A 26,027-nucleotide genomic window follows, 5' to 3' on the forward strand; every position below is an offset into this window, starting at 1 on the left:
TAAATGACTTCTATTAAAAAATCTTAACCCTTCCAATAGTTATTAGCTTCTGAAGTTGAGTTGTTGTTTTCTGTCTAACTGCTCTCTGATGACTCACGTCCCGGGAGCTGTGCAGTTCCTATGGGGATATTCTCCCATCATGCACAGCTCCCGGGACGTGACATCATCATTGAGCAGTTAGACAGAAAACTTGAGAAGCTAATAACTATTGGAAGGATTAAGATCTTTTAATAGAAGTAATTTACAAATCTGTTTAACTTTCCGGAGCCAGTTGATATATAAAAAAAAAAAAGTTTTGGCCTGGAATACCCCTTTAAGAAGCTCTCTTGACGTGTGGGGTCCATTTGATGTTTCAGAGAACTTATTGAGGTTGTGGTACCCCCCTGGCTAATATGGGTCCCCACCCCCATAGGGACTCTAGTGCAGTGTTTCCCAACAAGTGTGCCTCCAGCTGTTGCAAAACTACAACTCCCAGCATGCCCGGACAGCCTTCGGCTGTCCGGGCATGCTGGGAGTTGTAATTTTGCAACAGCTGGAGGCACGCTGGTTGGGAAACACTGCACTAGCTGGCTTAGATGACTTTGCATTTGTAGGATATGATGGCATGTCGTTTACATGGCGCATGTTAAAGGGGTATTCCAGGAAAAACTTTTTTTTATATATCAACTGGTTCCACAAAGTTAAACAGATTTGTAAATTACTTCTATTAAAAAATCTTAATCCTTTCAGTACTTATGAGCTTCTGAAGTTAAGGTTGTTCTTTTCTGTCTAAGTCCTCTCTGATGACACGTGTCTCGGGAAACGCCCAGTTTAGAAGCAAATCCCCATAGCAAACCTCTTCTAAACTGGGCGGTTCCCGAGACACGTGTCATCAGAGAGGACTTAGACAGAAAAGAAGAACCTAAACTTCAGAAGCTCATAAGTACTGAAAGGATTAAGATTTTTTAATAGAAGTCATTTACAAATCTGTTTAACTTTCTGGAGCCAGTTGATATGTATATAAAAAAGTTTTTTCCTGGATAACCCCTTTAAACATTTCCAGTCTTGATGTAAACAGCGCTCCGAGTCCGCAGGATCCAGATACCCTTCGCTGCTATACACAGCCCCTCTGTTTAAACTCTTGCCTCTTCTTATATATACTTTACTTTACCTTGAAGGGAGCGGCAATGTTCTCAGTTCGTTTATCTTATTTAAGACTGGATTATACTGTACTATATTAATCCTCTCTGATACGTTTTACTAGTAATTGAGGTCATGCTGCATTTCCCTGCATAGCCAGGTGGTTGGTGGGGGCACCACTTTGCAAGAGAACTTAAAGGGGGTCATTGTGCTGCCACCAGAGCCGTGTCCCCTCCATTCCCAGGAGATTGGAGCATCACTGGTCATTAAAGGGGTACTCCCGAGGAAAACGTTTTATTTATTTTATTTTAAATCAACTGGTGCCAGAAAGTTAAACAGATTTGTAAATCACTTCTATTAAAAAAAATCTTAATCCTTCCTGTACTTATTAGCTGCTGAATACTACAGTGGAAATTATTTTCCGTTTGAAACACAGAGCTGTCTGCTGACATCATGAGCACAGTGCTCTCTGCTGACATCTCTGTCCATTTTAGGAACTGTCCGGAGTTAAAGGAAATCCCCCATAGCAAACATATGCTGTTCTGGACAGTTCCTAAAATGGACAGAGATGTCAGCAGAGAGCACTGTGCTCATGATGTCAGCAGAGAGCTCTGTGTTTCAAAAAGAAAAGAATTTCCACTGTAGTATTCAGCAGCTAATAAGTACTGGAAGGATTACGATTTTTTTAATAGAAGTAATTTACAAATCTGTTTAACTTTCTGGCACCAGTTGATTTAAAAAAAAAAAAAAAAAGTTTTCCTCCGGTGAAAAACTTTATTTTTTATTTTTTTTAAAGGGGTACTCCCGAGGAAAATGTTTTTTTTTTTTGTTTTTTTTTATTTATTTATTTTTTTAAATCAACTGGTGCCAGAAAGTTAAACAGATTTGTAAATCACTTCTATTAAAAAAATCTTAATCCTTCCAGTACTTTTTAGGGGCTGTATACTAAAGAGAAATCCAAAAAAAGAAATGCATTTCCTCTGATGTCATTATGACCACAGTGCTCTCTGCTGACATCTCTGTCCATTTTAGGAACTGTCCAGAGCAGGAGAAAATCCCCATAGCAAACCTATCCTGCTCTGGACAGTTCCTAAAATGAACAGCAGAGGTCAGCAGAGAGCACTGTGGTCCTGACATCAGAGGAAATGCATTTCTTTTTTGGATTTCTCTTTAGTATACAGCCCCTAAAAAGTACTGGAAGGATTAAGATTTTTTTTTAATAGAAGTGATTTACAAATCTGTTTAACTTTGTGGCACCAGTTGATTTAAAAAAAAAAAGTTTTCCACAGTAGTACCCTTTTAAAGGGGTACTCCACTTTATAAAAACATATCCCCTATCTTTTTAACAATAGGGGGTTTGGCTGCCTCTTTTAACACGGTGCTGCACCTCCTAGGATTTGGTGATTGTCGTCTTTTGAACCCCTATTGATCTGTTTTGATAGGCCATAGAAGTGGTGATAAAGTCCCAGGAAAATTCAGATGGTCACAGTCCCATCTATATACAGCAGTGTTTTGTATATGTGAATGAGGACTGAACTTAAATTACTTACCGGATAATAGGGGACAGAGCTTACAGGGCATCTGTATACAAATAGGCTTTGACTTTCTATTGGGTTAGGATGCGCAATGATCCCTCAACCTACAATGGCCTCAACATACAATAGTTTCAATATACAATTGTCTTTTCTGGACCATTGTAACTTGAAACCAGACTCAACATACAATGCTACTAGAGATGAGTGAAGTTACAGTGATTTGATTCGTCACGAACTTCTCGGCTCGGCAGTTGATGACTTATCCTGCATAAATTAGTTCAGCTTTCCGGTGCTCCGGTGGCTGGAAAAGGTGGATACATTCCTAGGAAAGAGTCTCCTAGGACTGTATCCACCTTTTCCAGCCCACGGGAGCACCTGAAAGCTGAACTAATTTATGCAGGATAAGTCAGCAACTGCCGAGCCGAGAAGTTCGTGATGAATCGAATTTACTGTAAGTTTGCTCATCTCTAAATGCTACGGACAGTCCAGATCTGTGAAACATGTCAATGGCAGGAAGAACTGACCAATCAGAATGGGGATTTTTACTGGTAAAACCCCTGTATTCTTAAAGGAAAACTGTCAGGTTGCTCCCGTTGCACTAACCAGCATCGCTGGCTGATTGTGCGGGGGACGCTGATCAGTATGATGCTTACCGTGCCTGGATCCTGGGACGAAATCTTCGTTTTTCCGTATATACGAATTAGGTGCTAACTGGCACAGGTGGGGTAACTGGCACTCTGACGTCAATATTCCTCCTCTGCGCCTCCCTCTTCATTACAGAGCGGGGAGAAGAGGGAGGGGAGGAATATTGACGTCAGAGTGCCAGTTACCCCACCTGTGCCAGTTAGCACCTAATTCGTATATACGGAAAAACAAAGATTTCGGCTGGGTGAATCTGGGCAAAGTAGGCATCAAACCGATCAGCGCCCCCTGCCAGTACCGCTGACAGTTGACAGTGACTGAGAAAGCTGACAGTTTTCCTTTTAAAGTATATATGCAGAGTGGTTATGAAGATTTCCTTTTAAAGTACATGCACTGGCTGTCTGGTAGGACCCCCTACAGTACAGGGAGGTATTACATGTTCTGTACTCTTTACCTGTATTACTGAAGTGTATGCACTGACTGATGTCTGGTAGCGCCCCCTACAGTACAGGGAGGTATTACATGTTCTGTACTCTTTACCTGTATTACTGAAGTGTATGCACTGACTGATGTCTGGTAGCGCCCCCTACAGTACAGGGAGGTATTACATGTTCTGTACTCTTTACCTGTATTACTGAAGCGTATGCACTGACTGTTGTCTGGTAGCGCCCCCTACAGTACAGGAAGGTATTACATGTTCTGTACTCTTTACCTGTATTACTGAAGCGCATGCACTGACTGATGTCTGGTAGCGCCCCCTACAGTACAGAGAGGTATTACATGTTCTGTACTCTTTACCTGTATTACTGAAGTGCATGCACTGACTGGTGTCTGGTAGCGCCCCCTACAGTACAGGGAGGTATTACATGTTCTGTACTCTTTACCTGTATTACTGAAGTGTATGCACTGACTGGTGTCTGGTAGTGTCCCCTACAGTACAGGGAGGTATTACATGTTCTGTACTCTTTACCTGTATTACTGAAGTGTATGCACTGACTGGTGTCTTGTAGCGCCCCCTACAGTACAGGAAGGTATTACATGTTCTGTACTCTTTACCTGTGCCAGGGATAACTGCTTCAGGTGAGGGCGACTCCATGTTACTTTTTTTAGGACACTGTATGTACTGTACAGGACCCTGAAGAAGCTCCTGTCCTCTACACAGACAGTGATTACAGCTCCCAGCAGATCTTTATTACTTTTATATGTAAGGATTTGCTTTATCTATATTAGTTATCTACTTTATTTTTCTTTAATCCTCACTTTTTCCTATTTTTGGATGACATTTTGGAGCTTCAGAACCAATTACCAGGTTTCCATAGAGTTCTGGTCTCAACATACAATGGTTTCAACATACAGTGCTCCCTCAAGTTACAATATGAATTGGTTCCAGGGCGACCATTGTATGTTGAAACCATTGTATGTTGAGACCAGAACTCTATGGAAACCTGGTAATTGGTTCTGAAGCCACCAAAATGTCATCCAAAAATAGGTAAAAGCGAGGATTAAAGAAAAATAAGTAGATAACTAATATAGATAAAGCAAATCCTTACATATAAAAGTAATAAAGATCTGCTGGGAGCTGTAATCACGGTCTATGTCAGTGTTTCCCAACAAGGGTGCCTCTAGCTGTTGCAAAACTACAACTCCCAGCATGCCCGGACAGCAACGGCTGTCCGGGCATGCTGGGAGTTGTAGTTTTGCAACAGCTGGAGGCACCCTTGTTGGGAAACAATGGTTTATGTAGAGGACAGGAGCTTCTTCAGGGTCCTATACAGTACACACAGTGTCCCAAATGGAGCCGCCCTTACTTGGTGTCCAAAGGAGCAGCTAACCCTGGCACAGGTAAGGAATAGTACGGAACTTGTAGTTCCTCCCTGTACTGTAGGGGGCGCTACCAGACACCAGTCAGTGCATACGCTTCAGTAATACAGGTGATTTACCAGTAAAATGCCCATTCTGATTGGTCAGTTCCTCCAGTTGTGACAGGTATCACAGATCTGGACTGTCCGTACATGGTATGTTGAGTCTGGTTTCAAGTTACAATGGTCCAGAAAAGACCATTGTATGTTGAAACTATTGTATGTTGAGGCCATTGTAAGTTGAGGGATCACTGTACATTGCAAAACTACAATTCCCAGCATGCCCGGAAAGCCTTCGGCTGTCTGGGCTTGCTGGGAGTTGTAGTGTTGTAACAGCTGGAGGCACGCTGGTTGGGGAACACTGCTATAGACAAGAAATATACTGCTATTTGTTCTCATAACATTGAAGCTTCCATTGACTATGTGCAAAGAGGAAAAAGCTTTTCAGGCAATTATGAAGCCTCCAGCCTTTTATAGAGAGTGTTTTATTGATGCCGTTTCCATCTTCTCCATCATCAAAACATCAATACTTGTACAAAATTAAATAATGGACAACCCCCTCGCCGGTCACCGAGAAGCTTCATTATATACCGCAAGTAAGAAAGGACTCCAGGTCCATAGAAATACAGAGAGAAAACGGTCACAGGCTATAATAATAATCATAATAATTATACAGTTATATACATATATACATATATACAGCTTCCGTCCACCTTCCTGATACATGAATAAAATACAAGAAAAACAGGGAATAATGACACAAGGAAGAATATATATATATATACTACATTAAGCGTGCTCGTATCATGGTGGTGCGGTAGCGTCTGCGGCCCTTGGTGACATGGCCTTGTCTTCCTGCTGGTTTGGGTGGTAGGCCTGGAAGCTTTTTGGATCCAAAGCACCCTGTCCCCAGCTTATGACCAAGAGGAACGTGGCCCAATAGAATGATGACCCTTTAGGTTCTTCCTTGGCCATAATGATGACCCTTTAGGTTCTTCCTTGGCCATAATGATGACCCTTTAGGTTCTTCCTTGGCCATCATCTTTCACCAATAGCAGAGGCCTGGTAGGAAGAACAGATTGGGGTTAGTGGTGAAACTGGTTTTCATATTACGTGAGATGACTGTTCTCCATGCCTTTTATTACTGTAACTAGGTTATGTGCCCACAGGACTGGCCTGAGTCAGGTGATGATGTCGTCCTGTAGTTCACATGAAGTCAGCTGTCAGATCCCTCCTAGACACTCGCAGACCTATCCCTCCCAGCTCTGTATACTGCTGCTGCTATCTCTATTGGATCAGGATATATAGTAGTTATACACTACCCCTTCAGCTCTATCTGTATACTGCTGCTATCTCTGTGGGATCAGGATATATAGTAGTAATACCCCTAGCTCTGTCTGTATACTGCGGCTATCTCCATGGTATAAATCTCCCTTACAGCTCTATCTGTATACTGCTGCTATCTCTATGGGATCAGGATATATAGTAGTAATACCCCTAGCTCTGTCTGTATACTGTGGCTATCTCTATGGTATAAATCTTCCTTACAGCTCTATCTGTATACTGCTGCTATCTCTGTGGGATCTGGATATATAGTAGTAATACACCTTCTTCCCAGCTCTGTCTATATACTGCTACAATTTCTATGGGATCAGGATATATAGTAGTAATACCCCTAGCTCTGTCTGTATACTGCTGCTATCTCTATGGGATCAGGATATATAGTAGTAATACACCTTCTCCCCAGCTCTGTCTGTATACTGCTACAATTTCTATGGGATCTGGATATATAGTAGTAATACCCCTAGCTCTGTCTGTATACTGCGGCTATCTCTATGGGATCAGGATATATAGTAGTAATACACCTTCTCCCCAGCTCTGTCTATATACTGCTACCATTTATATGGGATCAGGATATATAGTAGTAATACCCCTAGCTCTGTCTGTATACTGCTGCTATCTCTATGGGATCAGGATATATAGTAGTAATACACCTTCTCCCCAGCTCTGTCTATATACTGCTACAGTTTCTATGGGATCAGGATATATAGTTACATAGTTACATAGTTACATAGTTAGTACGGTCGAAAAAAGACATATGTCCATCAAGTTCAACCAGGGAATTAAGGGGTAGGGGTGTGGCGCGATATTGGGGAAGGGATGAGATTTTATATTTCTTCATAAGCATTAATCCTATTTTGTTCCAGGAATGTATCTAATCCTGTTTTAAAGCTGTTAATTGTTCCTGCTGTGACCAGTTCCTGAGGTAGACCGTTCCATAAATTCACAGTCCTCACGGTAAAGAAGGCATGTCGCCCCTTGAGACTAAACTTTTTCTTCTCCAGACGGAGGGAGTGCCCCCTCGTCCTTTGGGGGGGTTTAACCTGGAACAGTTTTTCTCCATATTTTTTGTATGGGCCATTTATATACTTATATACGTTTATCATATCCCCCCTTAAACGTCTCTTCTCAAGACTAAACAATTGTAACTCCTTTAATCGCTCCTCATAGCTAAGATGTTCCAAGCCCCATATTAGTTTAGTCGCGCGTCTCTGCACCCTTTCCAACTCCGCAGTGTCCCTTTTATGGACAGGTGACCAAAACTGAACAGCATATTCCAGGTGAGGCCGTACCAATGATTTATAAAGGGGGAGTATTATGTCCCTGCCCCTTGAGTCCATGCCTCTTTTGATACCTGACAATATCCTGCCGGCTTTGGAAGCAGCAGCCTGACATTGCAGGTATTATATAGTAGTAATACCCCTAGCTCTGTCTGTATACTGCTGCTATCTCTATGGGATCTGGATATATAGTAGTAATACCCCTAGCTCTGTCTGTATACTGCGGCTATCTCTATGGTATAAATCTCCCTTACAGCTCTATCTGTATACTGCTGCTATCTCTATGGGATCAGGATATATAGTAGTAATACACCTTCTCTCCAGCTCTGTCTATATACTGCTACAATTTCTATGGGATCTGGATATATAGTAGTAATACCCCTAGCTCTGTCTGTATACTGCTGCTATCTCTGTGGGATCTGGATATATAGTAGTAATACCCCTAGCTCTGTCTGTATACTGCGGCTATCTCTATGGTATAAATCTCCCTTACAGCTCTGTCTGTATACTGCTGCTATCTCTATGGGATCAGGATATATAGTAGTAATGCACCTTCTCCCCAGCTCTGTCTGTATACTGCTACAGTTTCTATGGGATCTGGATATATAGTAGTAATACCCCTAGCTCTGTCTGTATACTGCGGCTATCTCTATGGGATCTGGATATATAGTAGTAATACCCCTAGCTCTATCTGTATACTGCTACAATTTCTATGGGATCTGGATATATAGTAGTAATACCCCCTAGCTCTATCTGTATACTGCTACAATTTCTATGGGATCTGGATATATAGTAGTAATACCCCTAGCTCTATCTGTATACTGCTACAGTTTCTATGGGATCTGGATATATAGTAGTAATACCCCTAGCTCTGTCTGTATACTGCGGCTGTCTCTATGGGATCTGGATATATAGTAGTAATACCCCCAGCTCTGTCTGTATACTGCTACAATTTCTATGGGATCAGGATATATAGTAGTACTGCACCTTCTCCCCAGCTCTGTCTGTATACTGCTACAATTTCTATGGGATCAGGATATATAGTAGTAATGCACCTTCTCCCTAGCTCTGTCTGTATACTGCTACAGTTTCTATGGGATCTGGATATATAGTAGTAATACCCCTAGCTCTATCTGTATACTGCGGCTGTCTCTATGGGATCTGGATATATAGTAGTAATACCCCTAGCTCTGTCTGTATACTGCGGCTGTCTCTATGGGATCTGGATATATAGTAGTAATACCCCTAGCTCTGTCTGTATACTGCGGCTGTCTCTATGGGATCTGGATATATAGTAGTAATACCCCTAGCTCTATCTGTATACTGCGGCTGTCTCTATGGGATCTGGATATATAGTAGTAATACCCCTAGCTCTGTCTGTATACTGCTACAGTTTCTATGGGATCTGGATATATAGTAGTAATACCCCTAGCTCTGTCTGTATACTGCGGCTGTCTCTATGGGATCTGGATATATAGTAGTAATACCCCTAGCTCTGTCTGTATACTGCTACAATTTCTATGGGATCTGGATATATAGTAGTAATACCCCTAGCTCTATCTGTATACTGCTACAATTTCTATGGGATCTGGATATATAGTAGTAATACCCCTAGCTCTATCTGTATACTGCTACAGTTTCTATGGGATCTGGATATATAGTAGTAATACCCCTAGCTCTGTCTGTATACTGCGGCTGTCTCTATGGGATCTGGATATATAGTAGTAATACCCCTAGCTCTATCTGTATACTGCGGCTGTCTCTATGGGATCTGGATATATAGTAGTAATACCCCTAGCTCTGTCTGTATACTGCGGCTGTCTCTATGGGATCTGGATATATAGTAGTAATACCCCTAGCTCTGTCTGTATACTGCGGCTGTCTCTATGGGATCTGGATATATAGTAGTAATACCCCTAGCTCTATCTGTATACTGCGGCTGTCTCTATGGGATCAGGAGTGAATCACCGTTATAAAGAGTGTCCCTTGCTGTTGAGGACTTGTCTTCCCCTGCATTACACAGCCAACTCACTGACCAGAACGGACACTGTTATGCTTCCTCTCTCCTGTGGTGGTGCTGCAGTTACACCAAACACTTACTGCCTGGTTCCTATAGATTTAAGATGATCACGGGGGCACTGCCATAATGCCCCACATTATACCAGTGCCAATGGGCAGATGTCTTATGTGACGTATATACGTACCTGTTTGAGGATGGTAAGAAGTCTTTTCCTCTGCTCCGCCATCTGCCTCTTCTGCCGCGACGATTCTGAAGTGATGACTTGGAGAATTAGACTCTGCTGTTCTACCCGCTCCTGCGTTAAAATAATAAAGAAAGCCGCCATCATCGGGAGGAAGGACCCCAAAAGCCCACACTACGCCACCTTTTTTTAGCAGCAGATTTTGTTGTTCCCCATTGACTTCAATGGGTCCAATGCAAATTCTCCACTACTATTTAAGGTTTGCTGCAAACCCATTAAGTCAATGGATCACAAAATCCGTAGTGGATTATGTAAATGTGAATTTGCCCTTTTAAAGGGGTACTCCGGTGGAAAAGTTATTTATTTTTTATTTTTTTATCAACTGGTGCCAGAAAGTCAAACAGATTTGTAAATTACTTCTATTCAAAAAATCTTAATCCTTCCAGTACTTATTAGCTGCTTAATACTACAGAGGAAATATTTCTTTTGGAACACAGAGCTCTCTGCTGACATAACGAGCACAGTGCTCTCTGCTGACATCTCTGTCCATTTTAAGAACTGCGAAGAGTAGGAGAAAATCCTCATAGAAAACATATGCTGCTCTGGACAGTTCCTAAAAAAGACAGAGATGTCAGCAGAGAGCACTGTGCTCGTGATGTCAGCAGAGAGCTCTGTGTTAAAAAAAATATATAATAATAATAATTTCCTATGTAGTATTCAATAGCTAATAAGTACTGGAAGGGTTAAGATTTTTTAATTGAAGTAATTTATAAATCTGTTTAACTTTCTGGCACCAGTTGATTTAAAAAAAATAATAATAATGTTTTCCACCAGAGTACCCCTTTGAGGTTAGAGTGATGCCTTAAAGGGGTACTCCACTGGAAATCAACTGGGGCCAGAAAGTTTAAACAGATTTGTAAATGACTTCTATTAAAAAAATATTAATCCTTCCAGTACTTATCAGCTGCTGTTCACTACAGTGAAAGTTACTTTTTTTTTTTTTAATTTCTTTTCTGTCTGACCACAGTGCTCTCTGCTGACACCTCTGTCCATGTCAGGAACTGTCCGGAGCAGGACAGGATTGCTACGGGGTTTTGCTTGTACTCTGCACAGTTCCTGATGTGGACAGGGGTGTCAGCAGAGAGCACTTGTGGTCAGACAGAAAGGAAAAAAAAAACTTCTTCTGTAGTATGCAGCAGCTGATAAGTATTGGAAGGATTAAGATTTTTTTTAATAGAAGTCATTTACAAATCTGTTTAACTTTGTGGCACCAGTTGATTTAAAATAAATAGTTTTAGACCAGAGTACCCCTGAAAGGGTAGAATGATGCCTTAAATACAGCTCAGAGGGAGTCTGGTTTTGCTAATTGACTGTTATGGGTTGAACATTGACTCTCAGGTTAAAGGGGTATTCTAGCTTGTAAAATCTTATCCCTATTCACAGGGTGCCTTATTGACTTTAATATGGTCCCATTTCCCTGACGCAGTGTTTCGCTACCAGTGTGCCTCCAGCTGCTGCAAAGCTACAACTCCCAGCATGCCCGGACAGCCGAAGGCTGTCCGGGCATGCTGGGAGTTGTAGTTTTGCAACAGCTGGAGACCACCGGTGTGTTCATACCCCCGCTATCTAAAGTAATCTACTATTTCTGCCCCACCTGGCCTTATGGACGACACTTTGTATGTTTCTCACCTGCTTAAAAGAAGTTAGTGACCGTGAGCGTTGCAGGTGCATGCTGGGATTTGTAGTTTTGCAACAGCTGGAGACCACCAGTGTGTTCATACCCCCGCTATCTAAAGTAATCTACGATTTCTGCCCCCACCTGGCCTTATGGATGACACTTTGTATGTTTCTCACCTGCTTAAAAGAAGTTAAATCCAAAGGCTTTCCGCACATGCTGGGATTTGTAGTTTTGCAACAGCTGGAGGCACGCTGGTTGGGAAAAACTGGTCTATGGTGTCTGTTCTATGACATAAAGCAGTAATTTTCCAAACAGCGTGCCTCCAGCTGTTGCAAAACTACAACTCCCAGCATGTCCGGACAGCCTTCGGCTGTCCGGGCATGCTGGGAGTTGTAGTTTTGCAACAGCTGGAGGCACACTGGTTGGGAAACATTTCTCTCACCTCTTGGCCGCAAGTAAGAAAGAACCCCAACCAATCCATGAGAAACTATATAAGGTCCATCATGGTGGATAAAGTAGCGGGGTTCTCCTCCTATTAAGGTATTGGAATAAATTATTTTATATACTTTATTATATATATTTTAGCTTTGCAGCAGCAGGAAAGCAATGCTCCTCTAAAGAAACTATTGCAGATCATGTAAATTAGATGACTCCCCTCCCTCCACTCCTCTAGTACCTTTAGATTAGGATGATGTTGCTGCTGAGCTCGCACCCCTTTCTCCAGATCCTGCACCCTTCTCTGGAGCTCTGCGTACTCCGTCTGGGCGTCCCGCACATCCTCTGCCGCCTTGTGGGCGAGAGATCTGGTCTCCAGCTCTTCTCTCTGTCGGGGAGGTCAGAAGATCAGAACTAGAGATGAGCGAACTTACAGTAAATTCGATTCGTCACGAACTTCTCAGCTCGGCAGTTGATGACTTTTCCTGCATAAATTAGTTCAGCTTTCAGGTGCTCCCGTGGGCTGGAAAAGGTGGATACAGTCCTAGGAGACTCTTTCCTAGGACTGTATCCACCTTTTCCAGCCCACCGGAGCACCGGAAAGCTGAACTAATTTATGCAGGAAAAGTCAGCAACCGCCGAGCTGAGAAGTTCGTGACGAATCGAATTTACTGTAAGTTCGCTCATCTCTAATCAGAAGGTTCTACTAAGTATAACAACATTCCAAAATGACATTATGGACGGACAACTTCTGAAACTGGACATCTGCCATTCAGGAATCTGGGACAGCAAATAGTTCATATAGGTTGTCACCCCGATCTGTCCAAATGTCATTTTGGGGCACCACCTAAAAATCTGCTGCAGTGTGGTTTACCATTAAATGGGTTAAATTGCATCTATTAAAAATTATTAATCCTTCCAGTACTTATTAGCAGCTGTAGAAGTAATTTACAAATCTGTGTAACTTTCTGGCATCAGTTGATTTAAAAAAATAAAATAAAAATGTTTTCCAGGTGAGTACCCCTTTAAAGGGGTATTTCGGTGAAAAACTTTTTTTTTTAAATCAACTGGTGCCTGAAAGTTAAACAGATTTTTAAATTGCATCTATTAAAAATTATTAATCCTTCCAGTACTTATTAGCAGCTGTATGCTACAGAGGAAATTATGGTATTTTATTTTTTGATTTCTTTTCAGCCACGACCACAGTGCTCTCTGCTGACACCTCTGTCCATTTTAGGAACTGTCCAGAGCAGCATATGTTTGCTATGGGGATTTGCTCCTGCTCTGGACAGTTCCTGACATGGACAGAGGTGTCAGCAGAGAGCACTGTGGTCATGACAGAAAAGAAATCCAAAAAGAAAAGAATTTCCTCTGTAGTATACAGCTGCTAATAAGAACTGGAAGGATTAAAAAAAAGTTTTAATAGAATTCATTTACAAATTTGTTTAACTTTTTGGCACCAGTTGATTTAAAAAAACAAAAAGTTTTCCACCGGAGTACCCCTTTAAATGGGTAGTCACCTGGAAAACATAAGTTTTTATTTTTTGTAAATCAACTGGTGCCAGAAAGTTAAACAGATTTGTAAATTATTTCTATTAAAAAATCTTAATCCATCCAGTACTTATCAGCTGCTGTATGTTCCAGAGGAAGTTTTTTTCTTTTTGAATTTCCTTTCCGTCTGACCACAGTGCTCTATGCTGACACCTCTGTCCATTTTAGGAATTGTCCAGTGTAGGAGCAAATCCCCATAGCAAACCTATCCTTCTGCGGACAGTTCCTAAAATGGACAGAGGTGTCAGCAGAGAGCACTGTGGTCAGACAGAAAGGAAATTCAAAAAGAATAGAACTTTCTTTGTAACATACAGCAGCTGATTAGTAAATTACTTCTATTTGAAAATCTTAACCCTTCCAGTACTTATCAGCTGCTGTATGTTACAGAGGAAGTTCTTTTCTTTTTGAATTTCCTTTGTCTGACCACAGTGCTCTCTGCTGACACCTCTGTCCATGTCAGGAACTGTCCAGAGCAGGAGAGGTTTGCTTTGGAGATTTGCTCCTACTCTGGACAGTTCCTAAAATGAACAGAGATGTCAGCAGAGAGCACTGTGGTCAGACAGAAAGGAAATTCAAAAAGAACTTCCTCTGGAACATACAGCAGCTGATAAGTACTGGAAGGTTTAAGATTTTTAATAGAAGTGATTTACAAATCTGTTTAACTTTCTGGCCCCAGTTGATTTAAAAAAAAAAAAAAAATTCCAGGGGAGTACCCCTTTTAACATTCTTTGATTTCATCTACTAACACTGTGGCCCTCCAGCTGTTGCAAAACTACAACTCCCAGCGTGTCTGAACAGCATGCTGGGAGTTGTAGTTTTGGAACAGCTGGAGGTCCACAGTTTGGAGACCATTGTAATAAACCTTCATGGGGTTGCACAGTAATGTTACATTACAGTATATTAATAAAACAAGCCCCCAGAACCTATGGACCCCCCCTCTGCCCTCTTCACCTGGAGCCTCTCGATCTCCTCGCCAATCCGTCTCGTCCCTTGCCTTGTCCGGGAAACCTCCGCCTGCAGCATCTCCAGCTTCTTCTCCAACTTGCCCTGCCTACCCATGATCCTCTGCAGTTTGTCAGTGGTAGAACTGTAAGTGTCCCCCAGGGCCTGCCCCAGTTGCAGTGTCCCGTACACCACCACGTTGAACTCTTCGTTCAGCGCCGGCTTTTTCAGCTCCCCTCCCTGAGAGAGTGGCAGCACCAAGAGGAGCAAGAGCAGCATGGCAGCCCGAGGATTGGTTGGTGGCAGAGTGAGGAGGACGGTACAGCACCCAAGCCGATTAAAGGGACCCGGGAGGTGGGAGTGAGCGAGGAGGTGCTGGATTGTGTAAGATGGGCTGCAGATTACAGCAGGTCCTGCAAGAGAAGGGGCGAGAGGGCACCGGTTATCTGGACTCGTCATGCTGCACGGGCATCGTCCTCGATGGTCTTATCATATAATGTAGCGGTCACAGTGCGTGGTCTGCATATGGTCCTGTGTGTATGTATATATATATATATATATATATATATATATATATATATATATATACACACACACACACATATGACTTATCTTATCATTACATCATGTTCATGGTGCACCCTGCACTCGCCACAGGTCAAACCGTTACCTCAGTTCAGTCACCCGTCTGCTGTCAATGCTAAGTAAACATGGGTGACCTCGCCCCGGGTTACCCAGAGGTGACGCCGTCTGCTGCCTCCTCATTGGCTGCCGCAGCTATGCCCACTTCGTGCGGGAGAGGCGATGGCCACCTGCACTGGTTCTTTGGAACTCGTTCATGGCGCCGCCTGGTGCCAGCAGACTGATACCGTACTGTGCCAAAATTCTGTGCCCAAAGTAGATTTATCTCCTCCCGACGAGAAATGACATCAGGATATAAGAGGGGAGGTAAATATTTGACTGCGAAGAGAGATAACTACCGATGTGACGTCTACCTGATTGTCTTTTTATATCAGTGGAAGGGCCGCGGAGCTGGTGAGATAAGCGTCTGGCGCTGCTTATCTAAGCGGAACTGACAGTCTGTCTGTTATATCTGGTCCTTAGTTCATAGTATAGATGTGTGGTCTCCAAATTGTGGACCTGTTGCAAAACTACAACTTCCAGCATGCCCGGACAGACGTTGGCTGTCCGGGCATGCTGGGAGTTGTAGTTTTGCAACACATGGAGGTCCACAGTTTGGAGACCACTGCACTAGATGGTCGATGGATCTATTATGGCCCCCATTACAATGGCTGCCTAGCTGTCCCCGCTAAACTTCTAAGACCACTTGTGGCCGCCCAGGGAATTGCAATTTCCCTGGAGTTTTACCTGGCAAAATCTGGACTAATAAAGCTGGCGAGGAGCCGGATTTGCATAAAGTACTATTGTTTGCCTGCTGATAGAAGTGGAAACGTGTCCTGCGGCGGTGTCAAGGACGATCCCAGGGTGAAAGCCTCACAATATATATATATTATTACCGTATATACTCGAGTATAAGCCGAGTTTTTCAGCACGATTTTTCGTGCTGAAAACACCCCCCTCTGCTTATACTCGAGTGAACTCTCCACCCGCAGTGGTCTTCAACCTGCAGACCTCCAGAGGTTTCAAAACTACAACTCCCAGCAAGCCCGGGCAGCCATTGGCTTTCCGGGCTTGCTGGGAGTTGTAGTTTTGAAACCTCCGGAGGTCCGCAGGTTGAAGACCACTGCGACCTTCGACATCATCCAGCCCCCTCTCACCCCCTTTAGTTCTGTACAGTACTCGCCTCTGCTCTGCGCTGGTCCGGTGCTGCAGGACTGTCCGGTGGGGAGGTCGTCCGGTGGGATAGTGGTTCCGGGCTGCTATCTTCACCGGGGAGGCCTCTTCTAAGCGCTTGGGGCCCGGCCCCAGAATAGTCACGTTGCCTTGACGACGACGCAGAGGTACGTTCATTACCAACGTACTTCTGCGTCATCGTCAAGGCAACGCCTCTATTCTGGGCCCGAAGCGCGCAGAAGAGGCGCCCCCAGTGAAGATAGCAGCCCGGAACCACTATCCCACCGGACGACCTCCCCACCGGACAGTCCTGCAGCACCGGACCAGCGCCGAGCGGAGGTGAGTACTGTACAGAACTAAAGGGGGTGAGAGGGGGCTGGATGATGTCGAAGGCTGCAGTGGTCTTCAACCTGCGGACCTCCGGAGGTTTCAAAACTACAACTCCCAGCAAGCCCGGACAGCCGATGGCTGCCCGGGCTTGCTGGGAGTTGTAGTTTTGAAACCTCTGGAGGTCCGCAGGTTGAAGACCACTGAGGGCGGATGATGACAAGAGGATGATGAAGGGGGGGTGTGGGATGATAAGGGGATGATGAAGGGGGGGGGGTGTGGGATGATTACAAGGGGATGATGAAGGGGGGTGGGGATGATGACAAGGGGATGATGAAGGGGGTGTGTGGGATGATGACAAGGGGATGATGACAGGTGATGATGAGGGTCTGGATGATGAGAGGCGGTGATGATGATGAGGATGTTAATGACGGTGGTCTGGATGATGACAGGGGGGGGATGATGTATTTCCCACCCTAGGCTTATACTCGAGTCAATAACTTTTCCTGGGATTTTGGGTTGAAATTAGGGGCCTCGGCTTATACTCGGGTCGGCTTATACTCGAGTATATACGGTATATAGTGTGGGGATTTCACCCTGGGATCGTCCTTGACACCGCCGCAGGACACGTTTCCACTTCTATCAGCAGGCAAATTTATGCAAGTCCGGCCCCTTGCCAGCTTTATTAGACATGTTGCAGGATAAATAAAAACATAACACAGGAACAAACCAAAATCCTAGACCGTCCAGTCACTAACTAAACAATCCAGCGTGCCCTGACTATCCACTGGTGGTCTTTTCCCGGCCAGTTAAACTTATGCCTCCTGCAACCTTTTACTCACTGTTCACACACAGAGTTTGCAACCTCTTGCTGTGTGTCTCGTCCACACTACTCTTTGGGGCCACTCACAGCTCGGGCTGTGTGTTCCTCAGCAGGACCCCTGCCTCTCCATACAGCCGCCTTACTGTCTTCTAGGGAGTGCCCCAACTATTGTGTCTATCTTCTTTTTAAACACCCTTCCTATTTCTGCTACCTCATTAATTAGGCCACAGATGGAGGTTTCTCCAGGGTTAGCAGGGGAAATACACCCTTTCCGTGCCACAGTGTCACAAAATATATATATGATATAAGACTGTCTTGGGCATCTATGTCTCATTCTGTTATACACCAGTTGTGCGTGTACCCAAAATAAATCTACCATGAGGTGGTGGGTATTTATGTCTTACAGGACCACAGTGACCACCTTGTGGAAGCTATAAAAGTATATGTATTGGTTGGCATAGAGATTTCCAAGTAGGCTTATCTAAGAAACCACTTAGAGAAACTGGGCAGGGTTATCTGTTTTAGGTAGCCATGCTCCTACTTTACTTTACTTATAGGATGTTGTGCCCCTTTACTTAAATTATAGGATGTTGGACCTCTTTAATTTGTTTATAGGGTGTTGTTCCTCTTTACCCATAGGATGTTGTGCCCCTTTACTGATATTATGATGTCCCCCTTTACTGATACTATAGGGTGTTGTGCCTTTTTTGTTACTTATAGGATGTTGTGTTCCCTTAACTTTTCTTATAGGGAATTGTGTCCCTCTTACTGTACATATAGGGGGTTGTGCCACTTTATGGGGTTTTGTGCCCTCTTTACTTCTAGGGTGTGTCCCTATATTTATGGGGTGTTGTCCCTCTCTTACATGTGGGGTATTGTGCCCATTTACTAATAAAGCATTGTAATCCTCATCTGACTATAAACCATACCATCTACATCTCCACAGGAACCTTCTATTCGTCTACCCCAAGTGTCTCAATCTCAGCAGTCGACAAGGATCTGTCAGGAACATTGCTGTTAAAGTTCAGTTTATGGCGGGAGAGGACCCCAACCAAGCCTTGCCGGTGAGTACGGTAAAGATGGGGCGGGTTATTGTGGGGCTGCATTTCCTGTATGTACAAATATTAATATCTCCCTAATTTTTTTGCAGGTGATATTTGGCAGATCCAGCTGCAATGAGTTCTACAATGAGAGCTACACCGCTGTCGTCTATCATAATAAGTGAGTTGTTTTATGTTGTGTGCCCCGGATTTGTATATTTCCAACCATAGGATGGTCACATGGCTGATAACAGAGAACAGTAGATTGTAGTCATACCATTTATGTTCTTTATCTCTGTCCCCTCTTAGGTCTCCGGAGTTCTATGAGGAATTCAAAATGAAAATTCCTGGAAACCTGACGGAGAACCATCACCTTCTCTTTACCTTCTACCACGTGAGCTGCCGGCAGAACCAGCCCACCTCACTGGAAACGCCCGCCGGATATACGGTGAGAGGACCTACCGTCTTCTTTTTTTTATTTGGGATCTGCAACTTTTTGTAAATAAAGTTTTCTTCAAACACACTGAATAGGTTAGGCTACTCCTGGGAAAAGAGTCTGAGTTATATCTCAAGGTATTGTACAGGGCAAACTGGCACTGCCAATAGTGTTGCAAAGTTGCTTCCTCAATGAATGAAACCTCTGACAGTACCTGGTGTTGCAAAGTCCTTGAGCATACTCTGGGGCAGCTCCAGGGCTCAAGTACAGTAGCACATGGGAATGGAGTTCCTGCACTTTTTTTCACAGCAGGAGTCCTGCAGGACCAGCCCTTTGAGTGGAAATCTTGGGAGTTCCCACACTTTTTTTTGCAGGACTTGACCCCTGGGCAGGCCCTCCTGAATGGCCATCCATGCCACGTCTTTGTGCCCATTGTTAAGCCTATTAGAAGCCACGTTTCCACACGGTCAGCCGAGGCTTCGGAGAGCCCTAGAATAGGTGCCACTAAATCCTTTCTTCTGATAAACTTGTGGACAGACTTTGGTTTCCACAAGTGGGACTTGAGACCCTCCAGCTTGTATTCCCTCACAAACTTGAGACCATCCTGGTAGTACCGGGGAGGGGGGTCCCACTTTTTCCATCCTAGCCCTCTCCTGAGAGGCGAGGTGTGGACTGGCTGTGTTGGGATGTCTGGGGCCACTTTTCAACCCTTGCAAGGTTCCTTGTACATGACCGTGCATTGTACTTGGGGGTCTAAACTGGACAAACGTTGCTGTATTATGACCTGAATCCCCCATCTGAATGGACCAGCAGTCACATGTATGTGCTGCCTCCGCATTCACGGTCTATGTGACTGAGCGAGTATAGCACTATTCTATAGTTGGTCCCATGAAAAGTAAATTGAGACACGGTCCTGATCCTTGTGACTACCACTTTGTTCAGACAAGGGATTGGATCTCCTCTCGTGATCGATGGGGGTCCCTGTGATCATACATTTATCTCCTATCCCGTGGATAGGGGATTAATGTTGTTAGTGGCACAACCCCTAGTTTAGATATACCTTAAACCGCGTAACTCTAGACTGTCTTACACATATTGGGGGAGATTTATCAAAACCTGTCCAGAGGAAAAGTTGCTGAGTTGCCCATAGCAACCAGTCAGATAGCTGCTTTCATTTTTGAAAAGGCCTTTGCAAAATGAAAGCAGCGATCTGATTGGTTGCTATGGGCAATTCAGCAACTTTTCCTCTGGACAGGTTTTGATAAATCTTCCCCATTGTCTTTTTTTTTTTTTGCCCCCCAGTGGATCCCTTTGATGCAACATGGCCGCCTGAGAACTGGCTCCTTCTCACTTCCTGTTTCTGTGGAGAAACCACCGCCCAGTTATTCAGTCCTGACCCCTGATGTGAGTATACGGACAGCCCACGCATCAGTGGCCCATACAGAGCATTGAGTAGATTGCCATAAAGCAGTGGTCTCCAAACTGTGGCCCTTCAGATGTTGAAAAACTACAAATCCCAGCATGCCCGGACAGCCAACGGCTGTCCGGGCATGCTGGGATTTGTAGTTTTTCAACATCTGAAGGGCCACAGTTTTGAGACCACTGCCATAGAGGATCACTGTTAATTCCTCTTCCTGTTCTTGTCTACAGGTCCAGCTCCCAGGGATGAAGTGGGTGGATAATCATAAACCAGTCTTCACGGTAGATCTGGTGGCCGCATCATCTGTGCATACACAGGTTGAGTATTTGTAGATCGATTTCTTGTTGGAGCAGTAATTCTGCAGTATTGGAGTATCCAGAGCCCCGTCATATTGTGGTTGCCCATGATTTGTTAGATAGAGAAATGTCCAGCACAAAAGCACGATGCAAGATGATATTTATTGTAGATTCACACAGCAAACAGCAGCACGGATCATGGAGTAGAGTGACGCGTTTCAGCAACCTTAGTCGCCTTAGTCATACCAAGGCGACTAAGGTTGCTGAAACGCGTCACTCTACTCCATGATCAGTGCTGCTGTTTGCTGTGTGAATCTACAATAAATATCATCTTGCATCGTGCTTTTGTGCTGGACATTTCTCTATCTTCCATTTATACGTCCTCGTGGTGTCCGCACGAGTCCGTGCACTGAGGCGGCGGTGGTGAGCTGGACGACCTTTCATTTCTCATAACCCATGATTTGTTAGTCACGTTGCCTAAACTTCCGGCGTCTCTGGTGTGGGAGACATCATAGTAGCTAGTCTTTGCCAAGCTCTGGGGGAAAAACGCTGATAACAAATGGAATGTGTAAAGGGGAGAAACTGGTCATAATAGAAGCTGAAATGGGGAAAACTGCTGATAATAAATGGATCCTGAAAAAGGGGGACAGCTGCTCATAATAAATGGAGCATGAAAAGAGGGAAACTGCTGAGAACAAATGGAGCCTGAAAAAGGGGAAAACTGCTCAAAACAAAGGTATCCCGAAAAGGGTGGAAAACTGCTGATAACAAATGAAGCTTGGAAAGGGTGAAAACTGCTCATAAATCAGATACAATTTATAGAATACCAGAAACCGTGGTATTACTCATGTACTGATAACCATAAATCCGTCTTCACAGTAGATCTGGTTGTGGCATCATCTGTGCATACACAGGTTGAGTATTTGTAGATCGATTTCTTGTTGGAGCAGTAATTCTGCAGTATTGGAGTATCCAGAGCCCCGTCGTATTGTGGTTGCCCATGATTTGTTAGATAGAGAAATGTCCAGCACAAAAGCACGATGCAAGATGATATTTATTGTAGATTCACACAGCAAACAGCAGCACGGATCATGGAGTAGAGTGACGCGTTTCAGCAACCTTAGTCGCCTTAGTCATACCAAGGCGACTAAGGTTGCTGAAACGCGTCACTCTACTCCATGATCAGTGCTGCTGTTTGCTGTGTGAATCTACAATAAATATCATCTTGCATCATGCTTTTGTGCTGGACATTTCTCTATCTTCCATTTATACGTCCTCGTGGAGTCCGTGCACTGAGGCGGCGGTGTTGAGCTGGACGACCTTTCATTTCTCATAACCCATGATTTGTTAGTCACGTTGCCTAAACTTCCGGCGTCTCTGGTGTGGGAGACATCATAGTAGCTAGTCTTTGCCAAGCTCTGGGGGAAAACGCTGATAACAAATGGAATGTGTAAAGGGGAGAAACTGGTCATAATAGAAGCTGAAATGGGGAAAACTGCTGATAATAAATGGATCCTGAAAAAGGGGGACAGCTGCTGATAATAAATGGAGCATGAAAAGAGGGAAACTGCTGAGAACAAATGGAGCCTGAAAAAGGGGAAAACTGCTCAAAACAAAGGTATCCCGAAAAGGGTGGAAAACTGATGATAACAAATGAAGCTTGGAAAGGGGGAAAACTGCTCCTAAACCAGATACAATTTATATAATACCAGAAACCGTGGTATTACTCATGTACTGATAACCATGAATCCGTCTTCACAGTAGATCTGCTGGTGGCATCATCTGTGCATACACAGGTTGAGTATTTGTAGATTGATTTCTTGTTGGAGCAGTAATTCAGCAGTATTTGGAGTATCGAGAGCCCCTTCATATTGTGGTTGCCCAAGATTTGTTAGTCAGGTTGCTTAAACTTCTGGTAAGCCCACAAATACAAGGCTGCTCTATGAATAGTGTTGAATAGTTTGGAGCTGCATGGGAATTGGTTAGCTACCAGAGATAGGGGTGGTGTGAGGAAACTGCTGATAACAAATGGAGCATGAAAAGGGGGAAAACTGCTGATAAATGGAGCCTGAAAAGGGGGAAACTGCTGATAACAAATGGAGCCTGAAAATGGGGAAAAATGCTGATAACAAATGGAGCCTGAAAATGGGGAAAACTGCTGATAACAAATGGCGCCAGAAATGGGTGGTAACTGCTGATAACAAATGGCGCCTGAAAAGGGGGGGAAACTGCTGATAACAAATGGCGCCTGAAAAGGGGGGAAACTGCTGTTAACAAATGGCGCCTGAAAAGGGGAGAAACTGCTGATAACAAATGGAGCCTGAAAAGGGGGGACAACTGCTTATAACAAATGGAGCCTAAAAAAGGGAAAACTGCTGACAACAAATGGAGCCTGATAAGGGGAAAACTGCTGACAACAAATGGAGCCTAAAAAAGGGAGAACAATGCTTATAACAAATGGAGCCTGAAAAGGGAGAAGAACACTGCTGATAACAAATAGAGCCTGAAAAGGGGGGGAAACTGCAAATGGAGCCTGAAAAGGGGGAAAACTGCTGATAACAATTGCTGATACACCAGATACAATTTATATAATACCAGAAATCATGGTATTGCTCTTGTACAGACACATGACAGCTTATCTTAGAAGTTGTGAAATCGTGCCAATTCTTGGACACCTTAGCGCCTGCTGTTTAAGGTCATTTTTTCCACTCTCTACACTCAGTATCCTTAGAAGTAACCTGATACGACAGGTGCTCTTGTAGGCATAACAGCAAATATATGCTATTCATGAACTCCTGGTAATGGCTTTTTTGGCTGGCTTGTCTAGTTCATAACTTAGGTTTTAGATACACTGTCTGAATGGCATTGCTGCAGTTTAGTTAAAACTAATGGACTGCATCAGGTTACTGAAGACCGGGGCAAAATCGGCAAGATTTATGGGAAGTGGAGTTCTCCTTTAAGCAATGCATTATAGTGGTGAGTTGGGAATCCATAGTGGAGCTATGTACTTACATTAAGTAACCAGAACCTCTTAGACTCCAGAAGATATAGTGTATTGACCTCTGTCCTGTCACATAACACTTCTTTCCCAAGGTTATGGAATATTCCAGAATGATGACCAGTTTCTGGTTCCGTCCCTCTAGGACCCCTATTTGGACAAGTTCTTCACCCTGGTGCAGGTGCTGGAGGAGCAGAGTTTTCCGTTCCGGCTGAAGGATGTCATTATTACAGAAAGTAACCTTGAGTCGGAGCTCAAGAGCAGTATGGGAAACCTGCGTCTTGCCGCCCTTGGCCCCGCTGTTTGCTTCTGTCACCAGCTCTTGGATAAGCTCATACTGCTGATCGTACGGCCACCTATCATTGCCGGGCAGATTGGTTAGTACTGGTTTTAATTTCTGTATGGCTTCCTAGTTTTCCGTGATTGTAAATAATGGTCTGCTATTGTCCACTCTAAACCATTGGCATGCCTCGTATTGGAGGTGATCTTCATTCGATGACTGACATGGCAAAAGTTTGAATCCGTTAGTAAATAGGAGCTATCCTCCTGCTACTACAATGAGTGGGATTGGCCAGTGCACATCTTCTGGCCATAGAAGTCAGTGGGAATGGAGGGGTCTGACCAAGCAAAACTTTTGACATGTCTGTGTGACATGTCAAAAGTTTGTCACTGTATGTATATATTATATAAAGCAATGCTTTAAAGGGGTGCTCTAGCGTTCTGAACATTTTGTTCAGAACATTCGGAGCCAGTGGATGTGATCGTGACATCATGGCCATGCCCCCCTATACTGATCTAGCCTGTCTGCTCCGTGCGTAATCACTACCCCCCCCCCCCCCTCAGCATGATTGACAGCCCGGGCACAGCTCGCTTTTATCTAGGTTCTGTCTGCTTAGGAAGCAGCCAGAGACGAGGGCTGTCAATTACACTGAGGGGGTTTGATTACAGCCGGAGCAGCAGGACTAGGTGAGTATAGCTCCCAGCCAAGGGGACTACTTACGGGGCAGAGGGGGACACTTTCAAACATAATTCCCTCACCATCCCTGCCGGCAGGAAGGTCTCTCGTACATGGTTAGGAAGATTTAACTACATATAACTCGTTGTCACAGGTCCCATTTAAAGCATACCACCGATTTGTCATTTAAGATATTTACAATACAATCATTTGAAATTTTGCACATAAATGCCTGAACGGGGCACAATTCTTCCCTCCATGTATAACTATGCAATAAGGAACAAAGCTTCCCTCTCCCTCTCCTTCTCCACCACACTTGTCTCCAGTGCCATACAATCACATTAGGCGCTGTGGAGAAGGGAAGTATTGGGGAGATTTATCAAAACCTGTGCAGAGGAAGAGTGGTGCAGTTGCCCATAGCAACCAATCAGATTGCTTCTTTCATTTTCCACAGGCCTCTTTAGAGGCCTGTGGAAAATGAAAGAAGCAATCTGATTGGTTGCTATGGGCAACTGCACCACTCTTCCTCTGCACAGGTTTTGATAAATCTCCCCCTATGTGTGTGTGTGTGTATATATATATATAATATAGTGTGTGTGTATGTGTATATATATATATATATATATATACATATATATATATATATATATATATATATATATATATATATATAAAATATATAGTTGGGAGAACGGTGCTCTGTTCAGGCATTTAGGTGTCAAATTTAAATAGAAAGTAGCTGTAATGCAAATAACCAGTGGTACGCTTTAAAGGGTACCTTTAATCAAAAAACTTTTGATATATTATAGATTAATGTATGCAAAATAACATTCCAATAGCATGTTATTAAAAAAAAAGCTTCTTTCTATTTAATTTTCCACTTTGAAAAAATTACCACTAGGGGTCTCCCTACCAGTCCTGGCTGCAAGCCATTTTTTTATAGATTTCAGACTCAGGCCAGAGTCCTAAATCTCAGACTGCAGCCGGGACACAGACAAGCTCAGGACTGCTCCCTGCCAGGAAGCGGCCAGGGCTGGTAGGGAGATCCCTAGTGGTCAATTTTTCAAAGTGGAAAATTTAACCCCTTAAGGACCGGAGGTTTTTCCGTTTTTGCATTTTCGTTTTTTGCTCCTTGCCTTTAAAAAATCATAACTCTTTCAAATTTACACCTAAAAATCCATATGATGGCTTATTTTTTGCGCCACCAATTCTACTTTGTAATGACGTCAGTCATTTTGCCCAAAAATCTATGGTGAAGCGGGAAAAAAAATCATTGTGCGACAAAATTGAAAAAAAAATGCTGTTTTGTAACTTTTGGGGGCTTCCGTTTCTACGTAGTACATTTTTCGGTAAAA

At 43.7% G+C, this 26,027-nt stretch overlaps 2 protein-coding genes across 12 annotated transcripts in view; one reads left to right on the forward strand and one right to left on the reverse strand.

The window, feature by feature from the left end:
* DOCK6 (dedicator of cytokinesis 6) overlaps positions 1-26,027 on the forward strand; it is a 148,611-nt gene that overhangs the window by 59,734 nt on the left and 62,850 nt on the right. For all 7 annotated transcript variants that reach the window (XM_056570464.1, XM_056570465.1, XM_056570462.1 and 4 more), the window contains 6 exons: positions 18,474-18,591; positions 18,678-18,748; positions 18,877-19,015; positions 20,306-20,407; positions 20,654-20,740; positions 23,863-24,094. In XM_056570464.1, coding sequence (XP_056426439.1) covers positions 18,474-18,591; positions 18,678-18,748; positions 18,877-19,015; positions 20,306-20,407; positions 20,654-20,740; positions 23,863-24,094 — 749 coding nt within the window. The remainder of the gene's footprint in view (positions 1-18,473; positions 18,592-18,677; positions 18,749-18,876; positions 19,016-20,305; positions 20,408-20,653; positions 20,741-23,862; positions 24,095-26,027) is intronic.
* On the reverse strand, positions 5,630-25,122 carry LOC130367753 (uncharacterized). Of its 5 annotated transcripts, none has more exons than XM_056570474.1 (5): positions 25,059-25,122; positions 14,593-14,996; positions 12,332-12,478; positions 9,981-10,091; positions 5,630-6,217 (listed from the first exon to the last, which is right to left on the reverse strand). In XM_056570474.1, the coding sequence occupies exons 2-5, from the start codon at positions 14,860-14,862 to the stop codon at positions 6,194-6,196; spliced, it is 552 nt and encodes a 183-aa protein (XP_056426449.1). In that variant the 5' UTR covers positions 14,863-14,996; positions 25,059-25,122; the 3' UTR covers positions 5,630-6,193. The 5 variants fall into 5 exon arrangements, with proteins under 5 accessions (XP_056426449.1, XP_056426445.1, XP_056426447.1 ...); XM_056570470.1 differs by lacking the exon at positions 25,059-25,122 and adding an exon at positions 19,218-20,114; XM_056570472.1 differs by lacking the exon at positions 25,059-25,122 and adding an exon at positions 18,845-18,973.

The sequence above is a fragment of the Hyla sarda genome, chromosome 4 (assembly GCF_029499605.1).
Source record: "Hyla sarda isolate aHylSar1 chromosome 4, aHylSar1.hap1, whole genome shotgun sequence".
NCBI lineage: Eukaryota > Metazoa > Chordata > Amphibia > Anura > Hylidae > Hyla > Hyla sarda.

Coding starts and splice junctions, on each gene's coding strand:
- LOC130367753 (XM_056570470.1), bottom strand. CDS start 19,242: ATGCTCAAGGACTTTGCAACACCAG. Junction 14,997..19,217: donor CAAGGACTTTGCAACACCAG/GTACTGTCAGAG, acceptor CTTCTCTTGCAG/GACCTGCTGTAATCTGCAGC. Junction 12,479..14,592: donor AGGAGATCGAGAGGCTCCAG/GTGAAGAGGGCA, acceptor CCTCCCCGACAG/AGAGAAGAGCTGGAGACCAG.